This window comes from Cajanus cajan, chromosome 6, assembly GCF_000230855.2.
Source record: "Cajanus cajan strain Asha chromosome 6, NIPB_CcT2T_4, whole genome shotgun sequence".
Lineage (NCBI taxonomy): Eukaryota > Viridiplantae > Streptophyta > Magnoliopsida > Fabales > Fabaceae > Cajanus > Cajanus cajan.
Window position 1 is genome coordinate 9,195,820 of NC_138522.1, and position 20,539 is coordinate 9,216,358.

Here is a 20,539-nt window from a genome sequence, read left to right on the forward strand (position 1 = left end):
TTGCCAAGTTACAGGTCAAGCTGTCCTGTAGTAATAATTGAACGGAAAGTTAGACGTAACTATATGTGACTTGATGATTGAAATATGGCCTATTGCTGTTCAAATAATAATGTTGTTAAATGCTTTGGTAGATTAGATTATTAATTAATGGGTCAAGACTGAAGACAAGCTTATCCAACCAACAACCATTGAATTTATCATCGCGAACGGTTCCGCAAAGCTCCCAAATTTATAAGAAACAAACAGAAAAATTCAGAGAGGAAAAAAAAAAAAAAAGCTCACATGAAACTCCTCGAATTTTGATCAACGAAAAAAATACAAACTAACAGACTTTTTTACCTACCCTCTACGTAATATACCTTGTTTTATTAGATAATTTTTATTGGTCTTATTTTCTTAAAATTTTTTATTTTATTGAAAATCATATAGTAAAATACACTCCTATTTAATACATTTTTTTTATATCGTGGATCAAAATTCATTAAAACCTACAATAAAACTTGTAAGAGAAATTATGTCTTAAGAAGTGTGTTTGATAAGCCACTAGGATCAATTTCCTCAAACTAATTATGAGATTTAGGCTAGATTGCATGAAGTCGGAAGTTTCATTACATTGCCACTTCTATATATATATAAAATATTTATAAAGAAAAAAGTAATACATAATCCGAAGCCACTACATATGCGGGACCCCATATCATATGACAAAGTGTTTGATAGCATGTCCATAAATATTCAACGTGACAAAAATACTGACAAAAAAGTTAAGCTGAAAAGTAAGAAGTGGTCACTGCCATCACCCCACGATAAAGTCTGCTACATGAGTTTCCGGGCAAGTGTGATGAGCAACTATTTATTTGTAGAGAGTGTTTGTCCTCTTTCTAACACTTCTTTTTACCCAAATTTATTAAAAATTATAATTTTTTTTTTTTATCGATCTGCCATCTTATTTATTAAGTTTCTTCTGACTTAAAAATAAAGTTTTTAAAAATTGTAATTTTTTTAATAATAAAGAGAGTGTGAACAAGAAAATGCTAGAATGAGTGTGATGGCATTTCTTTGTTCCTTCTAGGTTTCACCAACTATACACATGTTGAACACGGATTGGTGAGGCTCGCATATCATTGGACGGTGGAGATTTAAGTCAACGTCAACGGTGGTCTTTTATCAGACATGTATATATAAATGATAAATCAGACAAGCATATAAACTTGTGAGAAACTAAACATTCATCAAACGAAACCTACTCCTCTTAGATATAATAGAAGCACGAGGGGGATTGAAGAGAATAGAGATGATGAGAAGAGAATTTATTGAGAAGGCTTGTGTTGTGTCTTTGAAGGCTCACAAGTCACCAGATAAGCCTTACCTTGTTGAAAAGATCAGCAGAAGCGAAGTTATCATCTGCTTTCCAGGATCAGATGCTGTCAGGGATTGGTATTCTCAGACAAACTTTGGTCAAACCAAAATCAATCTCGATCTCTTTCCCTCCCTCAGAAGCATTGGTAATGATGAACCAGCTTTGGTCAATGAAGCCTTTCTAAAAAGATTCCAAGCTATTTTGCTCAAACCAGCACTTCCAGCTGAGGTATGTATTTCTCCTTCTCTTTCAAAACTTTGGTTCTTCAAGATTTAGTTGTGTCTCTTGCCTGCCAGTGATTTAGCCTTTGATGAGATAGTGTTCTTTTGATATAAATGTTTCGAAGTAGTATTAAATTTTACTATAAATAAGAGTGGGATTGGACTAAAATGCATAATTACATTTTGAAATTCTAAAATAATTAAAGTTTTGAAAAAGTGATAAAGTGATCCGAATTTAAGATAGGAGGGAATATATCACAAGCAACTTTTTATCAGTTAATGATTAGCTTACTTAGAAAATTAGCCCTTGATTTTCAATTTTGGACAACTGCGTGTAGTATTAAAAAAAAAATTATGTAGAAGATCACTTTTAGTTTTTCTTTCCTTTTTAGACTCTGCTAGTGTCATAAATAATCTGGATTTCTAAGTAAAGTAACTGAAACTGATTTGTCAACTGTTACTTCCCTTGAATGAAGGAAACAAAAATGATAAATATTAATAACACCAGGTGTGACAGTTTTATTGGTAACTCACTTTTGTTCCAATGCATTACTAGTTCATGTATATATATGGTCATGCACAACTTGATTGGTCAAACTTCCAATTCTTCACTTTTCTTACATCACATAACATTAAATTTTTGCAGGTGAAGAAAGCATTGAGTAAAAATAAGCAAATAGTGTTCGCAGGACACTCCTCTGGTGCTCCAGTGGCCATTCTAGCAACCCTTTGGGCCTTGGAAAACTACCAAACTCCAAAAAACCAATTTGGTATCCCTCCTAAATGTGTAACATTTGGTTCTCCCTTAGTTGGGAATCACATATTTTCCCATGCCACAAGACGAGAAAATTGGTCACACTACTTCTTTCATTATGTGATGAGATATGACATAGTGCCACGAATCCTCCTTGCACCCAAATCCAATTCTCTCATCAGTGAACCAATTTCACAGTCCTTCAACCCCAAATCCAAAGATTTCATGAGTGAATCAGTTGGAAGAACCAATGCAAAGGCAACATCAGATTTCTACGTTGCCATAATGTCAAATGCTGCAACTGTCACAAACTATGCTGCTAGCAAGTTAATGGGCAGCACAGACACCACACTGCAAACTCTGGCAAATTTTATTCCCTTAAGCCCTTATAGACCCTTTGGTACTTACATTTTCTGCACTGGAAATGGAAAGTTAGGAAAGCAAATTGTGATAAATAATCCAGAAGCAGTTCTGCAGGTACTGTTTTTCTCTGCTCAATTAAGCACCGAAGAAACAGAAGCTGCTCAAATTCCCTTTAGAAGCCTACGAGATCATGCGATTTATAGCACCGAACTTCAACAAATGGGAACGCAGAGTGTTGTGAACTTGGATCAACTCGACAAGATTCCTTTGTCTGAAGATGCTGCAGGTGGCTCTGTTTCAACCTTTAACGTAGCCTTAAATGACCTTGGCCTGGTAAGTAACATTTATTCTGCATTATGTTAATTATTAGAATACTATAATTATGTACTAGGTAGTAGACCTTAAGCAACTGTAGGAAAATAATTAATCTCCTATTCTAGTAAAATCATGATAAAATTCTAACTGTATAGTTCTTGACCATCAAAATTGTTTTTGCAACTTTTGAACATTGATACATCAATCATTACATGAAAAAAATGTCATAAACTAACCAAAAAGTTAATCATTAAGACGTCGGTATAGTTTTTGTTGGATAATCTTAAATTTCTAGAGATATCCGAGATATCCGAGATATTCGAGATATCCAAGATATCCGGGATATCCGATTTAGTTATCTGGAATTATTTGATTTTGAGTTATTTGGTTTCAGATTAGATAAGATAGTTTTTTGGTAAGTTTTGATTTGATAAGATATTTTATTATCTTCTTGTTAATTCAGTACGTTGTACAATGGCTATTTAAAGGCCATCTCTTATTCAATAAAAATCACAGTGAGTTGCTACGATCACCCACAATTTTAGTGTTACTCGTCTCTCTTAGTTTTTCTACAAATTGGTATCAGAGCTATATGCTCTGAGTGCCGAGTGTGAGGGGAAAACAGTGTGCGCCTGTGAAGGGGGAAGAAAGAAGAAAGAGAGAGTAATGGCAAAGGTTGTGAATGGAATGACCGTACCACAACTGTCAAAGAAAACCAATTATGATAATTGGTGTTTACAAATGAAGACCCTGTTGGGTTCCCAAAGTCTATGGGACATAGTGGAGAAGGGGTTCCAAGAACCCGAGGAGGACGAAGACCAATCTGTGGCTCAGATTGCCGCATTGGAAAAGACACGAGTGAAGGACAAATCGGCTTTGTATTTTTTGTACAATGCCGTGGATGAGTCAGGTTTCGAGAAGATTGCAAACGCTGCATCTTCAAAGGAAGCATGGAAGATCTTAGAGGTTGCGCACAGAGGTAACCACCGTGTCAGACAGATCCGACTTCAAACTCTCCGAGGAGAGTTTGAGAGTTTGAAGATGGAGGATAAGGAACAAGTATCCGAGTACATAACTCGGGTGGAGAAGGTGGCTAACCAACTAGGAAGGAATGGGGAGCCAATGCCAGCAAGTAGAATTGTGGAGAAAATCTTGAGATCATTAACAGATGATTTCGAGAGTATTGCATGCGTAATTGAGGAGTCAAAGGACTTGTCAGTTCTCTCAGTGGAAGAGCTCGCTAGGTCACTCGAAGCCCACGAACAAAGGAGGAGGAAGATGAAGAATACTCTTGATCAAGCATTACAGGCGCAACTTGATTTGAATGAAACTCGGAACACTCAGGGCCGAAGATCAGGAGGACAAGGACGAGGTGATCATGGAGGACGAGGCAAAGGACGAGGTGATCAAGGACGAGGTCGAGGACGAGGTGACCATGGAGGTGGACAAGGACGAGGTGATCGTAGCCAAGGAAGTCAGCCGAGGTCCGAGGTGGATTGTTATAAGTGTGGCAAACTCGGCCACTACGCAAAGGAATGCAGATCGGCAAATTGCTACAACTGTGGCAAATACGGTCACATAGCAAAGTATTGCCGAGCTAAAAGCCGAAGTGAAGAAAAAGGGAAGAATCTTCTCACAGAAGAAGAGGACGAGGAAGCAGGAATTTTGATGATGACGCAGAGCTCGGAGACCAAGCTACGTCCGAGTTCTGCCTCCGAGGTCCAGCTAAACTTGAGTTGCGTCGAGAGATCAACAATTGAGCCTCCAAGCTCATATGAGAAGTCAGAAGCCGAGCTTGATTCGAGTTGCCTAAACAACTCGATCTGGTATTTGGACACTGGAGCGAGCAATCATATGTGTGGAGAAGAAAGTTTCTTCAATGAACTCATCAAGGTAAAGGCTGGATTCGTGTCATTTGGGGATGATTCCAAGGTGGCGGTAAAAGGGCGTGGAACCATCAAGTTTATACAGAAGGATGGACGAGTTGGAGAAATAAGGAATGTCTACTACGTTCCCGAGCTTAAGAATAACATCTTAAGCATGGGGCAGATGATGGAGAAAGGAAACTCGGTTCTGATGAAGGATCGAGTGCTTTATTTGAAGGACAAGCATGATCGTTTAATAGCCCGAGTGGAGATGAAAAAGAATCGGATGTATAAACTGGAGATGAACATCATTCAAAATAAGTGCTTAAAGCTAGACGTGAAGGATGAAGCAATGATGAGGCATTCTCGTTTTGGGCATTTAAACATTGGAGGTTTGACCGAGCTATCAAAGAAGGAGTTGGTGCATGGACTACGTGGTGTTGGGTATTCAAGAACAAGTTTTCCGAGCTCGTCCGAGTACAAAGCAAAGGAGCAAGACATCTACAACTCCACTGACGAGTTACATGTAGTATGTCTATTGACAAGAACAGAAGACATAAAATCTGAAGAGGTGGTACTTGATGAAAGATGGAAGAAAGCAACGGATGAGGAGATCGGATCAATTGAGAAGAGTGAGATGGGAAGTAAAGCTGAGCTAGTTGAGGAGTTTAAAGAAGTGAAGAGGGAGTTTGTGATGACCGATTTGGACATCATGAAGTACTTTCTGGGTTTAAAGGTGGACCAAAGAGCAACGGGTATTTTTGTGTCCCAAAAGAGGCATCAGCCACCTCGACGCAGGGGGTGCTGGACGTTGCATGGCTCGCGGGGCCATGGTACACAGAGGAGTATCGCGCTCTGGTGGAAGAAGCATCGAAATGAAAGAAGAAGGAGAAATTTAAGATTATGGGGGAGTTTTGTTGGATAATCTTAAATTTCTAGAGATATCCGAGATATCCGAGATATTCGAGATATCCAAGATATCCGGGATATCCGATTTAGTTATCTGGAATTATTTGATTTTGAGTTATTTGGTTTCAGATTAGATAAGATAGTTTTTTGGTAAGTTTTGATTTGATAAGATATTTTATTATCTTCTTGTTAATTCAGTACGTTGTACAATGGCTATTTAAAGGCCATCTCTTATTCAATAAAAATCACAGTGAGTTGCTACGATCACCCACAATTTTAGTGTTACTCGTCTCTCTTAGTTTTTCTACAGTTTTTGTCTAATGAAAATTATAGGTTTGTTTATGAAGTAAATGAATTTTCTATACTATCAATAGACAATTGTTAGTGCCAACCGTGAAATATTTGATGATTAATTTTTGTTGAATAATTCGGTTGTTTATATTGATTGAGAAGTAAGTTCGACTTTTTTGATAACTAATTTTTTCCAAGTAATCTGGTCGAGTATTTTTAGCCTGTTTTTCTTTCTTAACTTTTTTTTTTTTTTTTTTCATTTGCATATCTTGAATCCATGACTTAACAAATTGAGTCCGTTTTCACTTTGATCAATGGTTTGTTGGTTAAGTTTAATTCTTGATAATACTAACAAGAACGAGTCCAGTGAATAATACATTTTTCTTGTGGATCTAGCTAAGAATTTGGTGAATATGCATGAGATAATGAATTCCTTTGTCTGGAATTATAGAGCCCAAGAGCAAGACTGTGCCTTCGTGCAGCAGCAGAGTTGGAGGCAAGGAGATGTGACAACGAGAACAAACTGAATCAGAAGAAAGGCTTTGTTGAGGAAAAAATGAAGGAGCTTCAGAAATACAGAGAATTATGGGAGCATCAGAAAAAGGGTTTCTACGACGGCTTCAGGGAGCACAAGAAAGCCGAAGATTTCAAAGCAAACGTGACAAGGCTAGACCTGGCAAGTGTGTTTGATGAGATGATAGAAAAGCTAAGAAGTTACGAACTCCCAGATGAGTTCGAAGGGAAGAAAGAATGGATTGATCTTGGAACAAGGTTTAGGCAACTAGTGGAGCCTCTAGATGTTGCAAACTATTATCGCCATGCAAGGCATTACGAGGATGATCATTCTTCTTACATGGTTAAGGGAGGAAGGCCAAGCCGTTATAGGTACCCTCAAAGGTGGTTGGAACATGCTGAGAGAAGACCACATCAAGTTATCTCAGAATCTTGTTTCTGGGGTGAGGTGGAGGAAATTGGGTACAAGACAAGTAACGGTAATGGGTCGTTTGAGGATGTTAAGGAGAGGGTTGAGAGATTAGAGACTCAGATCAAAGGATGGAGTGTGACAGGGGTTTTGGCTAAGGATGTTTTGTTGGAGGGTTCTACCTTTGTCAAGTGGTGGAAAGCTTTGCCTCAACATCACAAGGAACAATCATGCATTAGAAATCTTATTTGAGAGTGACACGATACGAGACAAACATGCATTCCAAGTTTACTCTCAGCTTGTGTCTTGCCTGAGAGTGAACGTTTTTGTTTTTGTTTCTATTGTTTTCTTATTTATTTTCTTTTTTCTTTTTTGTTGGTTACTTCTCTTCTGTGGTTTGTCATAAACATCATGAGCTTTCTGTCTGTTCTCTTCTGTGGTTTGTCATAAAAATATTTTTTTAATTAGACTAATTAATTCATCTCGAAGAGTCTTAATTAGAATATTTAATATCATACAATGTCTTTTGTAATCATATAACATTAACATGGAAATAGGCATTCCGTGCCTACATAAAAAAATTAGTGTTTTTACAAAAAACAGAAAGTGAATAATTATTATTTTTAAAGAGATTAGTTGTATTTTTTTTTGTATATATATATATATATATTATTTTATCTTTAAATATAAATTAGTAAAAAAAATAAAATAAAATACAACACAAGAATATAATTATCTTTAAAAAAAATACACCGAAATATTCTTTTTATATATTATTATAAATATATAATGTGAAACAATACGGTGAATTAGACACTTCCTCATAAAATGTAACCAATACTATATTAAAGGGTTGATCACATGAAAGACATGTTATTATAAGTGTCATCCTCAAAAAAGAAAAAAACATTACTATTGAGGAATCTTGATGTTTATAGAATACTGTTTAACTAAAAATATGAAAGTGTCACCCACTCACACATGACTCAAAATGCCAACTTTTTTTTAAAATGCCAACTTAAAAAAAAAAAATTAATATCAAACGGTAACATTTATCGAGTATAATACGGATTAAGATTCAACTAAAAAACACACCATCTAAAAGTAATTCAATCTTGCCCAAAAGAGTAAAGTAATACATGTTTTTGTGTTGTCACAGAACACATGCATGGAATAAGGTTGTAGGATTCAGAAACGAAAAAAGATGAATGCAAAGAGATTTTGCAAAATGGTGCCCGAAATTAAAAGCATTCACACCCTACAAATTACGAATGCTAGAAGGGGTATTTAAAATTTTAGAGCCTTCAATGCATGGGTAAGAGAAATTTGCTTACAATGTGTTTATCTGCGAAGAAATGCCCAAAAAAATAGCATGGAGAGAGAAGAAATAATATTGTTCAAATAAAGTTGCATTATTTATTTAATATAAGATTTTTCAAAGAAGAAATTTGTAGATATAAATTCTATGTTTGTAAATTTTTTCACAATTTTGAGGTCAAATGGCGAAGAAAACATAAAAGAGAGAAGACATCAATTTTTCTCACATTTTTATCTCTCTACTCTTTCATCCGAGTATGAAACACACTTCATTCGAATAAGTTACTGAAAAAAGCGAAGAAAACGACTCTTGCTCTCATAGTCTACCAAATTTGATTGTTTATATTTGGTACATCTAGTTGTTTTTGGCCGTTCGCGGAGGTGGACATTGTTCTTATTTGATGGGATTATTTTTGTAATATTTGTCTGAGAAAATATTTTATGAATTATTTTTATATGGTTATTACACAAGGATACTCCACAATGATAAGATATTGTCCGCTTTAAGTTTTAGCCCTCACGGTTTTGCTTTTGGTCATCACTCAAAAAGTCTCTCAATCATTGAAGTATGTTTGTGTTATATAAATCGTTATTTCTTGTCTTATTTTATCGATGTAAGACTTGTTTGTATCCCAACATTATTCGTATAGGTGGATGTTGTATTTGAATAGTTGGATTGTCCATTTAAATACTAGAGGTGCTTATTAGAATAGTAGTATGATGTATTCGAATACCATGTGTATTTATTCAAAGAAGTAATACTTCATTCAAAAATTACTTCATTTTATTTAAATATATAATCTACTGTTTGATTTTTTATTTGAATATGTTATAAGTTTTAATTTATTTTATTGGAATATGGTGTATTTTTATTCGAATGAATAAGAAATAAAAAAAATTGGTTCATAACACAAAAGGAATAAATTTTAATTTTTTTTATTAATTATAATTTGTTTTCTCTCGATCCATTTAAATTAAATAACTTCATAATATTATTTTTCTTATATTTCTTTTTACTTATTTCTCTTATACCAACCAACCTTATTTTTATCATATTTCTTATTTATTTCTATTCACTTATTTTTTTTTATCTTTTATTTTGTTTTTTTACTTTATTTTTCACATATCTCTCTCCTAACAATCAAATGCAGTATTAATGACGAGAATCATTTTGGTTCATGCGCACAATGTTCTCTGAACACTATTTGTAAAGTTGACTGTTTTCACTTTGAAATTGAAAGTTCTAATGGCTCTGATTATAACACATTTGAATTTTTAAATTATTTTTTTCATATAGATTTTCTTAATTTCTTAATCTGTTAATATATTTTTTAAAAATTTAAAAATGAAAAGGTTGAGCTGTGAGAGAGTGAAAATTGAGAGTTGTGACATGGTGGGTTCCTAAGAGAGAGGGGGTATAAAGGGTGACCTCCCTTACATCATCAACATGTGTGCTTATACCCAAGAGATTTCAAACCATGTGTTTTATATGTGCATCAAGTATACATTTACTTTGCATTTAACAGCCGTTGTGTTTTTGGGTTCAATAGATCAAAGTAAAAAAATGTTGGATTTTGACTTTGGCAACTCAAGTGAAAACTTTTCCAAATAGATTGGTTTATAAAGGAATTATTTATGGGTAAGAGTACCGTTTGCATTTTTGTTTTTTTGGGTATATGTATTGTGTTTATATTGAATTTGCTAAATTTTCCCTTTCTATATATGTAGCTTTATGATTTCCCTTCCGTTGCTTACATTTTGCATTTGCAGTGTATGATTTTTGCATTTTGTACATTATATTTGTTTCATATATGTTTTATATGTTAAGTCAGACGAAGTAATTTCCAGTAAAGTTTTAAATGAGACAAATATAATGCATATTATTATTTCTAACAAGAGTGATAATGTTTCAAATAAAAGACATAAGTACAGATAAGCTAGCTGAAGAACAAAGAATATACATGTGTCACCGTCTACACCAGAACTAAGAGATATGAGCTAAGCATCGGTTAAAGGTTGATCAAAAGAAGGAAATACATCAGACAAAGACACCCACAAACATAGACACAAAGGAAATAAATAACAGAGTACGAGCAACCAAGATGAAGGGCAAAAGCTAACAACACGTTAGATGAGGAGATCAAACGATCAAAGGATCAAACGAAACCAAGCCCAACACAAAAAGGAAAATAATGAAGGCTCAGATGATACAAGACCATGGATGATGGACAAAACTAAGTCAACGCATCCTAGACAGAGTCAAAAGCTTGCACAACTGACCAAACAAAGACTCAAATATATAGACGAAAACCAAGAATGTTGGATTGCGTCCGAAGTCACAACGAGAAGAACTACCTAGCATCCAGACTCTCAAAAGAACACATGAAGTCATCAAAATAGAAGAAGAGAGAAAAGAAAAATGAACTAGCACTTATCCACAAATCAAATTCGCATGTGTCAGAACAAGTACACCTACCAGTCAGCAAAGGACAACGCCTCTATAGCTATAATACCAGGAAAGTACAGAGATATCTAGGTCATGATTAATGCTAGACGTAGAAGCAAACAAATGGTACAAAAGATTTCGTGAAACGCAGATTCAGTAAGAAAACATTTAATGTAAGATCAAATGCATTAAATGCAAGAATCCATGAAACCTGTGTAAACTAAACAAGAGAATCAGATGATGGCTAGTCAAACATCAAAATTAGATCTGATCACAACATTCAACAAACACTAGATGAGGCCTACTACAAGTAAGAGACATTGGAGGATCAGAAGAAAAGCCAAAACAAGACCAAACCTAGAACAAGAAAAGCTGTGTCGAACATCATATAAAACCAAATGGTCAACTCTGTTAAAAGAACAGTTAAGGCAAGACACATAATGAGAACCAGACAATTCAAGCTAATTTAATAGACAAAGTATAATATGTGCACCAGATGACTATGAGTCTAATATCATATGGATGTGTGTCAAGAACAACCTCCAGTGCAACATGAAGAAATGGACCAAGCATGAGACAAAGATAAGAAGAAAGTCAACAACGCATAAGACGAAGGATAGAACAGACTGAAAGACACTCCAGACGGAAACAATGTCTGATATTCATATTGTTGACCAGATCAAAAGAAAAGTCAAAACATTAAATTCAGACGCTAAGACGAAGATCAAGATTGAGATGCACAAGACCAATAGACAAAGAAAAAGACTGCCACGCAAGCAAGTAAAGAATCAAGTCTCAAGAGACAAACCAAGGCATCATCTACGACCACACAAAAGCTCTCAACGTAAACACGTGATCAAAGAGAAGAAAAGAAGAAGAAGAAAAGCACGCAAAAGCAAAAGCATGCATGTGTCAGAAAAAGTACATCACTTTTTCAGTTAAAGAACAACACTCTACAACTATGTGACCAGAAAAAGACAAAAAAGTTCCTAGATCTCTGCTAAATTCAGACACTGCTACTAACAAGGCAAAAAAGACTTCACGCAAGGTCTGTCACAAGAAGCAACATTTAATGCAAGAACTCAAGCATTAAATGAGTAGATTAAACTAGTCATAAACGACTATATCTGCTTCAACGGACACTTGCAACGGGCAGATTCTACAAGACAATATATATATATATATATATATATATATATATATATATATATATATATCACTATCTCAAACCTTGGAAGGTTGGCTTCCATGTTTGCATTCTTAACCAAGTGATATCAAGCCCATGAAACAACGAAACCAGAGATAGAGCGTATAAAGTCGAATGTACCAATAGTGTATTCATCTATGTAAACTAAGGAGTTCTAAACATGTGTATCTTAGGAACAAAACCTTAGTGAGTGTATCAATTTATGTATCCTCTCTGTGAGAGCAGACCAAATACTCAATCATTATAAAGACTAATGTTACATACCTTAGTGAGTATAGAAACCTATGTATCCTCTTTATGAGAGTAGCCCAAACACTCAAACCAAATCTATTTAGTCATCATATGTAAAGCCTGAAGAGGCTAGGGAAAGAATACTTGTAAAGCCTAGAGAGGCTTGTCAAAGAATACTCACTACGAGCTAGAAGTGGCTGAATAAAGAATACTAGCATTGATGAGTGAAGTCAACGGGTCAGGAGTTGGTCGAGAATACTCACTACGAGCCAGAAGTGGCTGATCAAAGAATATTAGCGCTAGTGAGTGAAGCTAGCGAGTTAGGAGGTGGTCGATAATACTCACTAGGAGCTAGAAATGGATGATCAAAGAATACTAGCATCAACAAGTGAAGTTGACGAACCAAGAGTGGTCACTAGTACAAAAATGACTTTTAAAATCGGGGTTTTAAAATCGATTATAAGGTAACCGATTTTAAAAGTGACGCGGTGACAATTTCGTAAATAATGGCATTACTTTTAAAATCGATTCTTGAAGACCGATTTTAAAAGTTCCACTTTTAAAATCGGCTATTGAAGGTTATTGAACAACCGATTTTAAAAGTGGACTTTTAAAATCGGTTATTGAACAACCGATTTTAAAAGTGGACTTTTAAAATCGGTTATTGAATAACCGATTTTAAAAGTATTATCACAGAGTTAAACTTCTATATTCTCTCATTCTCCCCCTAGCTCCATATTCTCTACCCTTTGCCTTCAATAAGTTCATATATCCTCTCTTTACTCTCTCGGACTCTCGTGTGCAGCTTCTCATTTTTTCAGAATAATACAAGATCAAGGTAACATTGTTTTCTATTGTCTCTTGTTTTGTTGTTTTTTGGCAAAATTTGTGTCTGGAACGGCCCTAGAACGGCCCGTACTGCTTGTAGAACGGCCCGTTCTGCTTGCAGTACGGGACATTCTGCTTGCAGAACGGGCCGTTCTGCAAGCAGTACGGGCCGTTCTGGGGCCGTTCATTTAGGCATTTTTTGAATTCCGGAACAGGCTGTTCCAGTTTAGGTACCCAACTTAGAAAATTAGACCCTTTGTATGTATGTGTTATATATTTGTATTTTATCAATAATTTGTGATATAATTAATGTCTACCTAGTAATTTAGTGTTTAGAAAAATTAGTTGCTTTATTTGATTTTTATAAATTATTATGATGATGTTATATTTATGCACATATTGAGTGAACCTTAGTTTCCCATTTGAAATTTAATACAAATGATTAAAATAGTGAGATTAACATTCATAGTCTATGTTTATTTTTTTTTATGAAGAACAAAAGTTATGGATAAAAGTTGGTTATTGAATCGAAGTTGGATACATGCATCACGTATAAGTGATGAGTATGAGACTGGAGTAGAATATTTTATTGAATATGTAATACGAAATGCTAATGATGATATGAATGGAAGATTATTTTGTCCTTGTGTTAATTGTTGTAATGCGACTCGCCTAGAACTTGATGTTATAAGAGAACATCTTTTGTGTGATGAATTTCTTAAGACTTATACACGTTGGATATGGCATGGTGAAAATGTTGACATTCAAAGTGTATCAGTCGAAACTCAAACTCAAACATTTACACAAGAGATAGATATGGATGATCAGTTAGAGGAGATACTTCGTGATGTGGGTCCATAATCATTCAAGCGTGCACATATGTATGAAACTATGTGCAATGATTTGGAGAAATCGTTGTATCCAAACTGTACAAAATTCACAAGACTTTCAGCGATATTAAGATTGTTCAATTTGAAGGCAAGAAATGGATGGAGTGATAAAAGCTTCACAGAATTGTTATAGCTACTGAAAGAAATGCTTCCAGAGGGTAACACATTGCCTAATCGTAACTACGAGGCAAAAAAGGTGTTGTGTCCTATGGGTTTGGAGTATAAGAAGATACATGCGTGCCCAAATGACTGTATGTTATATCATGGTGAGTTTGAAGGGTTGCATCAATGTCCAAGATGTGGGTTGTCACGATATAAAAAGAAACAAGATGATTCTGATTATGATGTGAGCACTAAGGGTCCTCTAGCGAAGGTTTTATGGTATTTTCCAATTGTTCCGAGATTAAAACGTTTGTTTGCTAATGCGGATGACGCAAAGCTAATGAGATGGCATGAAGATGAAAGGAAGTGTGATGGAAGTCTTAGGCATCCAGCAGATTGTTTGCAATGGAAAAAAATTGATTCTATGTTTCCAAATTTTGGCAAGGAGCCAAGAAATGTGAGGCTTGGACTTGCTACGGATGGAATGAATCCGTTTGGTAACTTAAGTACTAAGCATAGTTCATGACCTATTTTGTTGACAATTTACAATTTACCTCCGTGGTTGTGCATGAAACGCAAATATTTAATGTTATCTATGATGATTTCTGGTCCAAGGCAACCAGGAAACGACATTGATGTTTATTTAAGTCCATTGGTGGTAGACTTAATGATGTTGTGGGAAGAGGGAATTGATGTGTTTGACGGGTATTCAGGTGAATTGCTCAGGTTGCGTGCCATGTTGTTCTGCACAATCAATGACTTTCCAGCATATGAAAACTTGTGCGGCTACAGTGTTAAGGGGCATAAAGCTTGCCCTATATGTGAAGAGGACACTTGTTACCATCAACTACTTAATTGGAAGAAGACAGTTTACCTTGGCCATCGAAGATTTCTTAAACCTAATCATCCATATCGAAGGTTAAAAAAAGCTTTTAATGGATTTCAAGAATATGATAGTGCTCCTACTGCATTAACTGGTGAGCAAGTTTATGAACGAGTCATGAATTTAAATATGACACTTGGAAAGAAGGGAAAACAACCCAAAGAAAGAAGCATATGGAAGAAGAGGTCGATATTATTTGATCTTCCATACTGAAAAGTTCTTGATGTTAGATATTGCATTGATGTCATGCATGTTGAGAAAAATGTATGTGATAATGTAATTAGCACACTTCTCAATATTCAAGGCAAGACAAAAGATGGACTCAACTCTCGTCTAGATTTGCAACTCATGGGAATACGACAACAATTGTATCCACAACCTAAGGGTAAGCGAACATATTTGCCCCCAGCATGTCACACATTGTCAAAAAAGGAGAAAACAAGTATTTGTGAGTGCTTACATGGTGTCAAAGTGCCGCATGGTTACTCTTCTAATGTAAAAGGTCTAGTATCAATGAAAGATTTGAAATTAGTTGGCTTGAAGTCTCATGATTATCATGTACTAATGCAACAACTTCTTCCTGTCGCGATACATGACGTTTTACCTAAAAATGTGAGACAAGTCATAACTAGGCTTTGCTTGTTTTTCAATGGCATATGCAGCAAAGTAATTGATCCACATAAGTTAGATGAGTTGGAAAATGAAGTTGTTCTAATATTGTGTCAATTGGATATGTATTTTTCTCCTTCATTTTTTGACATTATGGTTCATTTAATCATCCACTTGATCAGAGAGGTTAGGTTGTGTGGTCTTGTCTTTTTGAGATGGATGTACCCAATTGAGCGATACATGAAGATATTAAAAGGGTATGTGAAGAACCAACATCGTCCAGAAGCATCCATTATAGAAAGGTATATTACAGAGGAAGCAATTGAGTTTTGTTCTGAATACATATCCCAAGCTGAATCAATAGGCATTCCTAAGACTCGTCATGAGGAACGAATTGCTGGGAAGGGTACGATAGGCACAAAATTGAAGAGCATGCCACGAGAAGAAGTGCTTCAAGCACATTTGTATATATTGAACAACACCGATGAGGTTCTTCCTTATTTAAATGCCCATAAAGACTTAGTGAAGACAAACAACCCTCGAATGCCTGAAAAATGGGTGTTGAATGAGTATAACAAGACTTTCACCGAGTAGTTCAAAAAGAATGTTGGGACAGATTTAAATGTTTCTGAAACTTTACAACGCTTAGCTCAAGGACCTAACTTTGATGTGTTTACTTTTTGTGGATATGACATTAACAATTACTCATTTTATACAAAGACACAAGATGACAAAAGTACTATGCAAAATAGTGGGATTATGATAGTTGCTCAATCTATGCATTTCTCAACCAAAAATGATAAGAACCCTATCAAAGCGTCCATGTGCTATTTCAGAGTTATTGAAGACATATGGGAGGTCGATTACGGTCCATTCCGAGTACCTGTATTTAAATGCAAATGGGTTGATAGTAATAGTGGTGTCAAAATTGATGAATTTGGATTTACCTTGGTGGACCTTAATAAAGTTGGTCATAAAGAAGAGCCTTTCATCATGGCTATTCAAGTAAAGCAAGTATTTTATGTCACTGATCCATCTAATAATAGGTGGTCAGTTGTTTTGCAAGGTAGGAGTAACAATATCGGTGACGAATTTGGGGATTCAATTGATATTATGGATACTCCTTCCTTCTCAACATGTCTGTCAACTTTTAATGAAAATGATGATGTGGACGATATACATGCCACTCGTGATGATCATCAGGAAGGAATATGGGAAAACATTCCAACTTCATGATATTTCTGAAATAGGTTATTATAATTTTGTATTTTTATTAACTTCTATTTTTATACTATATGTTATCAATTCAATTTATACTAATGACTTACAATTTATTTTTGTGTTAATAGGTAAATATGGATGAACCTCAAGACTCTACTTCAGGCTTTACACAGTCTACATCCTCTACACAATCTACAACCAAGAAGAAAGTTAGAGGTCCCACTAGAATGAAAAATGTTGCAGCCAAACGCCTCAATGGACAGAGGATACATGTTGATATAGATGAGATCACTGGGCACCCTACGGGGGATTCAGCTGCCCAATTTATGAGTACGATGGGGGTTCATGGTAGAACCAAGGTTTCTATTTTATTGCCCAGTTGGGATGAGGTAGAGGAGGTTGTCAAAAACCATATTTGGACAGATGTTTTGGTAAATTTTATTTATACTCATTTTCATTATTAAATTTAATTAGGATATCAATATGTATTAACTCGTTGTTAATTTAAATATAGGAAACTTGAGATATTTCCAACACAGAGAGGATGAGAAGGAAGACCCTCTCTATTGTGGCTGAGAGGTGGAGGCAATATAAGACCACCCTCACAAACAAGTATATTTTTGGTGAAAAGAAAGGACAATTTCCTGGTGATAAAAATCCCACTATAGACCAAGAGACGTGGAACACATTTATAGAGTCTAGAATGAGTGTGGAGTTTTTGGTAAGTTAGGATTATATGCATTACCATTTGTGTAGTTGTGAATATTATATTTTACTCTTAATTTCATTATATGATACTTTTGTAGGAGAAAAGAAAGAAGGCACAAGAGACTCAGGCAAAGAATGAAACCTATGTTGTGACGTCTCGTGGAGGTTATGAATGGCTTAAGACGAAGATCATAAAGGAGAAAGCTATGAAGCGCCAGACTAGCCAAGATGACAGTATAGTTAGTGATCCTCCATCTCCACTTGCACGCCATGAAATATGGAAGGTTGCCCGCATAAAAAAAATGGCGAGTTTACAACTGAGGCAGCAAAGGAGATTGTTAGCAAGATAGTAAGTATAATTTTATTGTTCATATGATGCTAATTAACATATTGATCGATAAGAATTTGTTAAATTGTTTATGTGTCATATATTGTAGGATATATTAGATCAGCAGGCGAAAGAGGGATCTTTTGTTTCCCATGGACGACAGGATATACTCACTGTTGCCATTGGGAAGCCCGAGTACCCAGGTCGAGTTCGGGCAGCAGGTAGAGGTCATACCTTCCAAACTTACTTTGGACCACATTCATCTTCACATTCATCTGGGTCGGTGGACCAGTTGCTAGAATTGAAGGTCTCTCAGGTTGTAGCAACTTATGAGGATAAATTAAGCCAATTGAAAGAGGAGATGCAAAGGCAACGACAAGATGAGAATAGGCAATTGAAAGATGACATGCAAAGGCAACTGCAAGAGTATATGTAGTCACTTAGCCAAAAATTTCAATAGAAAACTCCACCAATTGAACCAGTTGTTGCACATGTGAGTACAAAAGGTTCATGTGCAACTACAAATCCCTCTACTTCTGCCACTGACCATGGTACATCTAATAAGTGTGAGTTATTCGTTGATGGATCACTCGATCTTGTGGGCATAGGGAGGATTCACATGTTGGGCTCTGTTGTGCACCATCAGACCATGGGAAATGATATGGTAAGGGTTTCAGTGTTGGATGTTAGAAACCCAAAGGCTAGAGTTCCTGTGCCCACACAAGAGGTTCAAACGATGGAACAAGCCCTAAATACCTTCCTTCAATGGCCTTATAAGTTGGTAAAAATGATATCTACGGAGGTAAGTTATTTAACTATTTAATTTTAACTTGGTGCTATTTTATTATAATGTAGTATAACATTATTTGTGTACTTTATTTAATAGGATGTTGTTGCCCCACCAAAGGCTATGCTTAACCATTCTAGAAATCTAACTCCGATGAAAAATCTATGGAGATTGGTTGCAGATATGGAAGATGACAATCGACCCAAACAGGTCCCTTGGGCTCCTAAAGTGTTTGGCTTCTGTAGTAATGCCCCCTTGTATATAAGCTAGAGCGACATATCATAGATTACAAACGGGCACTGCATGCTGAACATATCAATTTTGCAATTGTGGTTATTGTAAGTATTTGAAATAATTTTAATTATGTTTTGTTGCTTTTTTCTAACTTTATTTCTAACCTTGTAGATTTATCCATAAATTGAGTGTGGATAAAGGGAATGATCACATTTATGGATTTTTGGAACCCGAGTTAATTCAAAAAATTGGGAACAAGACAGAAGAAATTCAAGCTTACATCCAAAATTGGATGTCTGAATCAAATAAAAAAGTTTACTTAGTTCCTTACTTTTCTAAGTAAGTATATTTGTATATAATTGATTATAAATTTTTAAAAAATGTATTGTCTATTACTGATAGTTTCTCAATGCAGTGCTCATTGGAAACTTCTGATTATTTGTCCTATGGACAATATATCTGTATGCATTTGTTCGATGCACAAACCTCTTCCTGCAGATTTTAAACAATTATTAGATAAGTAAGTTGTTTTAAAAAAACTACTTTATTTTATTTATTATTACATTTTATTTTAAAATATAATAATGATGTCCTTTTATCATTAGGGCTATGGAAGGATACCACATGCTTAAAGGTTCAAAGTTGAAGAAAAAAATGCTTTGGGTCTCTCTTAAAGTAAGTTATTTTAGTAATGATATTTTTTCTAAGGTATTTTCTTTTGAATTACCATTACTACTAAAATTGGTTTTTATATTCTTTTTGTAGTCTCATAAACAAAAAGGAAACTATGAGTGCGGATACTATGTAATGAAGGCAATGCATACTATTGTTGATTCACAAATAGTATCTAGGTGGACTGAAGTACGTTTTAGAATTTTAAAATTTTTTATTTTAAGTTTGCATTTTATCATGTTTTAAGAGTTACTTCTAATTGTTGTAAATTTTCTTAACAGATATTTATAGATCGATCACCATTGCCGCTAGAAGATATAAACACCATTAGGGAGCAATTGGCTACATTTTTCATTGAAACATTGGCTAGCTATGAATCATGTTTATAGTTTTACTCATTTTGTAATTTAGGATGCATCATAATTTGTAAGTTACTTTGATTAAATATATGGTTGAAATTTATCAACTCTTGTCATTTGTATGTAATTTGGTCTATTAAAAACATATGAATTGTCTGGTATTTTATTAATTTGCAGGTTTTGTTCAAGGATCCTCCTAAAATAAGTCAAATATTTTAAAAAAAATTAACCACTTTTAACATCGGTCATGCATTGACCGATTTTAAAAGTCCCACGTTTAAAATCGGTTCACAATGACCGATTTTAAAAGTCTCACTTTTAACATCGGTTATGGCATGACCGATTTTAAAAGTGAGACTTTTAAAATCGGTTATTGTGAACCGATTTTAAAAGTGGGACTTTTAAAATTGGTCAATGACCGATGTTAAAAGTCCCACTTTTTAAAATCGGCTTTTTTAAAATCAGTTTGAGAACCAATTTTAAAAGTAAAAAATAACCGATTTTAAAAGTCTTTTTTCCACTAGTGGGTTGAGAATACTCGAGCAACCAAAAGTGGTTTAAGAATACTAGCATTTGCGAGTGAAGCTGACGAACCAGAAGTGGTTGAGAATACTTGGGACCAGGAGTGGTCGTGACCTGGGTGGTCTATAATACTCACTGCTAACCTGAAGAGGCTGAATAAACAATACTTGTACTTAATTGTTTATCTAGTGGAAA

The 20,539-nt window shown here is 35.1% G+C and overlaps 2 protein-coding genes across 4 annotated transcripts; both read left to right on the top strand.

Moving 5' to 3' along the window:
- Positions 1–1,197: 1,197 nt before the first annotated feature.
- LOC109815182 (protein EDS1L) lies at positions 1,198–7,481 on the top strand. Its single transcript, XM_020379826.3, has 3 exons — positions 1,198–1,588; positions 2,228–3,031; positions 6,530–7,481. Exons 1-3 carry the CDS (start codon positions 1,295–1,297, stop codon positions 7,250–7,252), a joined length of 1,821 nt encoding a protein of 606 aa, XP_020235415.2. The 5' UTR covers positions 1,198–1,294; the 3' UTR covers positions 7,253–7,481.
- Positions 7,482–13,213: 5,732 nt separating this feature from the next.
- On the top strand, positions 13,214–19,938 carry LOC145958949 (uncharacterized). Of its 3 annotated transcripts, none has more exons than XR_014434524.1 (11): positions 13,214–16,763; positions 16,863–17,165; positions 17,249–17,455; positions 17,541–17,791; positions 17,880–18,572; positions 18,657–18,895; positions 18,963–19,130; positions 19,207–19,311; positions 19,397–19,466; positions 19,557–19,652; positions 19,745–19,938. XR_014434524.1 is itself a non-coding variant. In XM_083076693.1 (11 exons), exons 6-11 carry the CDS (start codon positions 18,861–18,863, stop codon positions 19,850–19,852), a joined length of 582 nt encoding a protein of 193 aa, XP_082932819.1. In that variant the 5' UTR covers positions 13,222–16,763; positions 16,863–17,165; positions 17,249–17,455; positions 17,541–17,791; positions 17,880–18,572; positions 18,657–18,860; the 3' UTR covers positions 19,853–19,938. The 3 variants fall into 3 exon arrangements, 1 of the variants encoding a protein (XP_082932819.1); XR_014434525.1 differs by having other exon boundaries at positions 18,739–18,895; XM_083076693.1 differs by having other exon boundaries at positions 13,222–16,763.
- Positions 19,939–20,539: the final 601 nt, after the last annotated feature.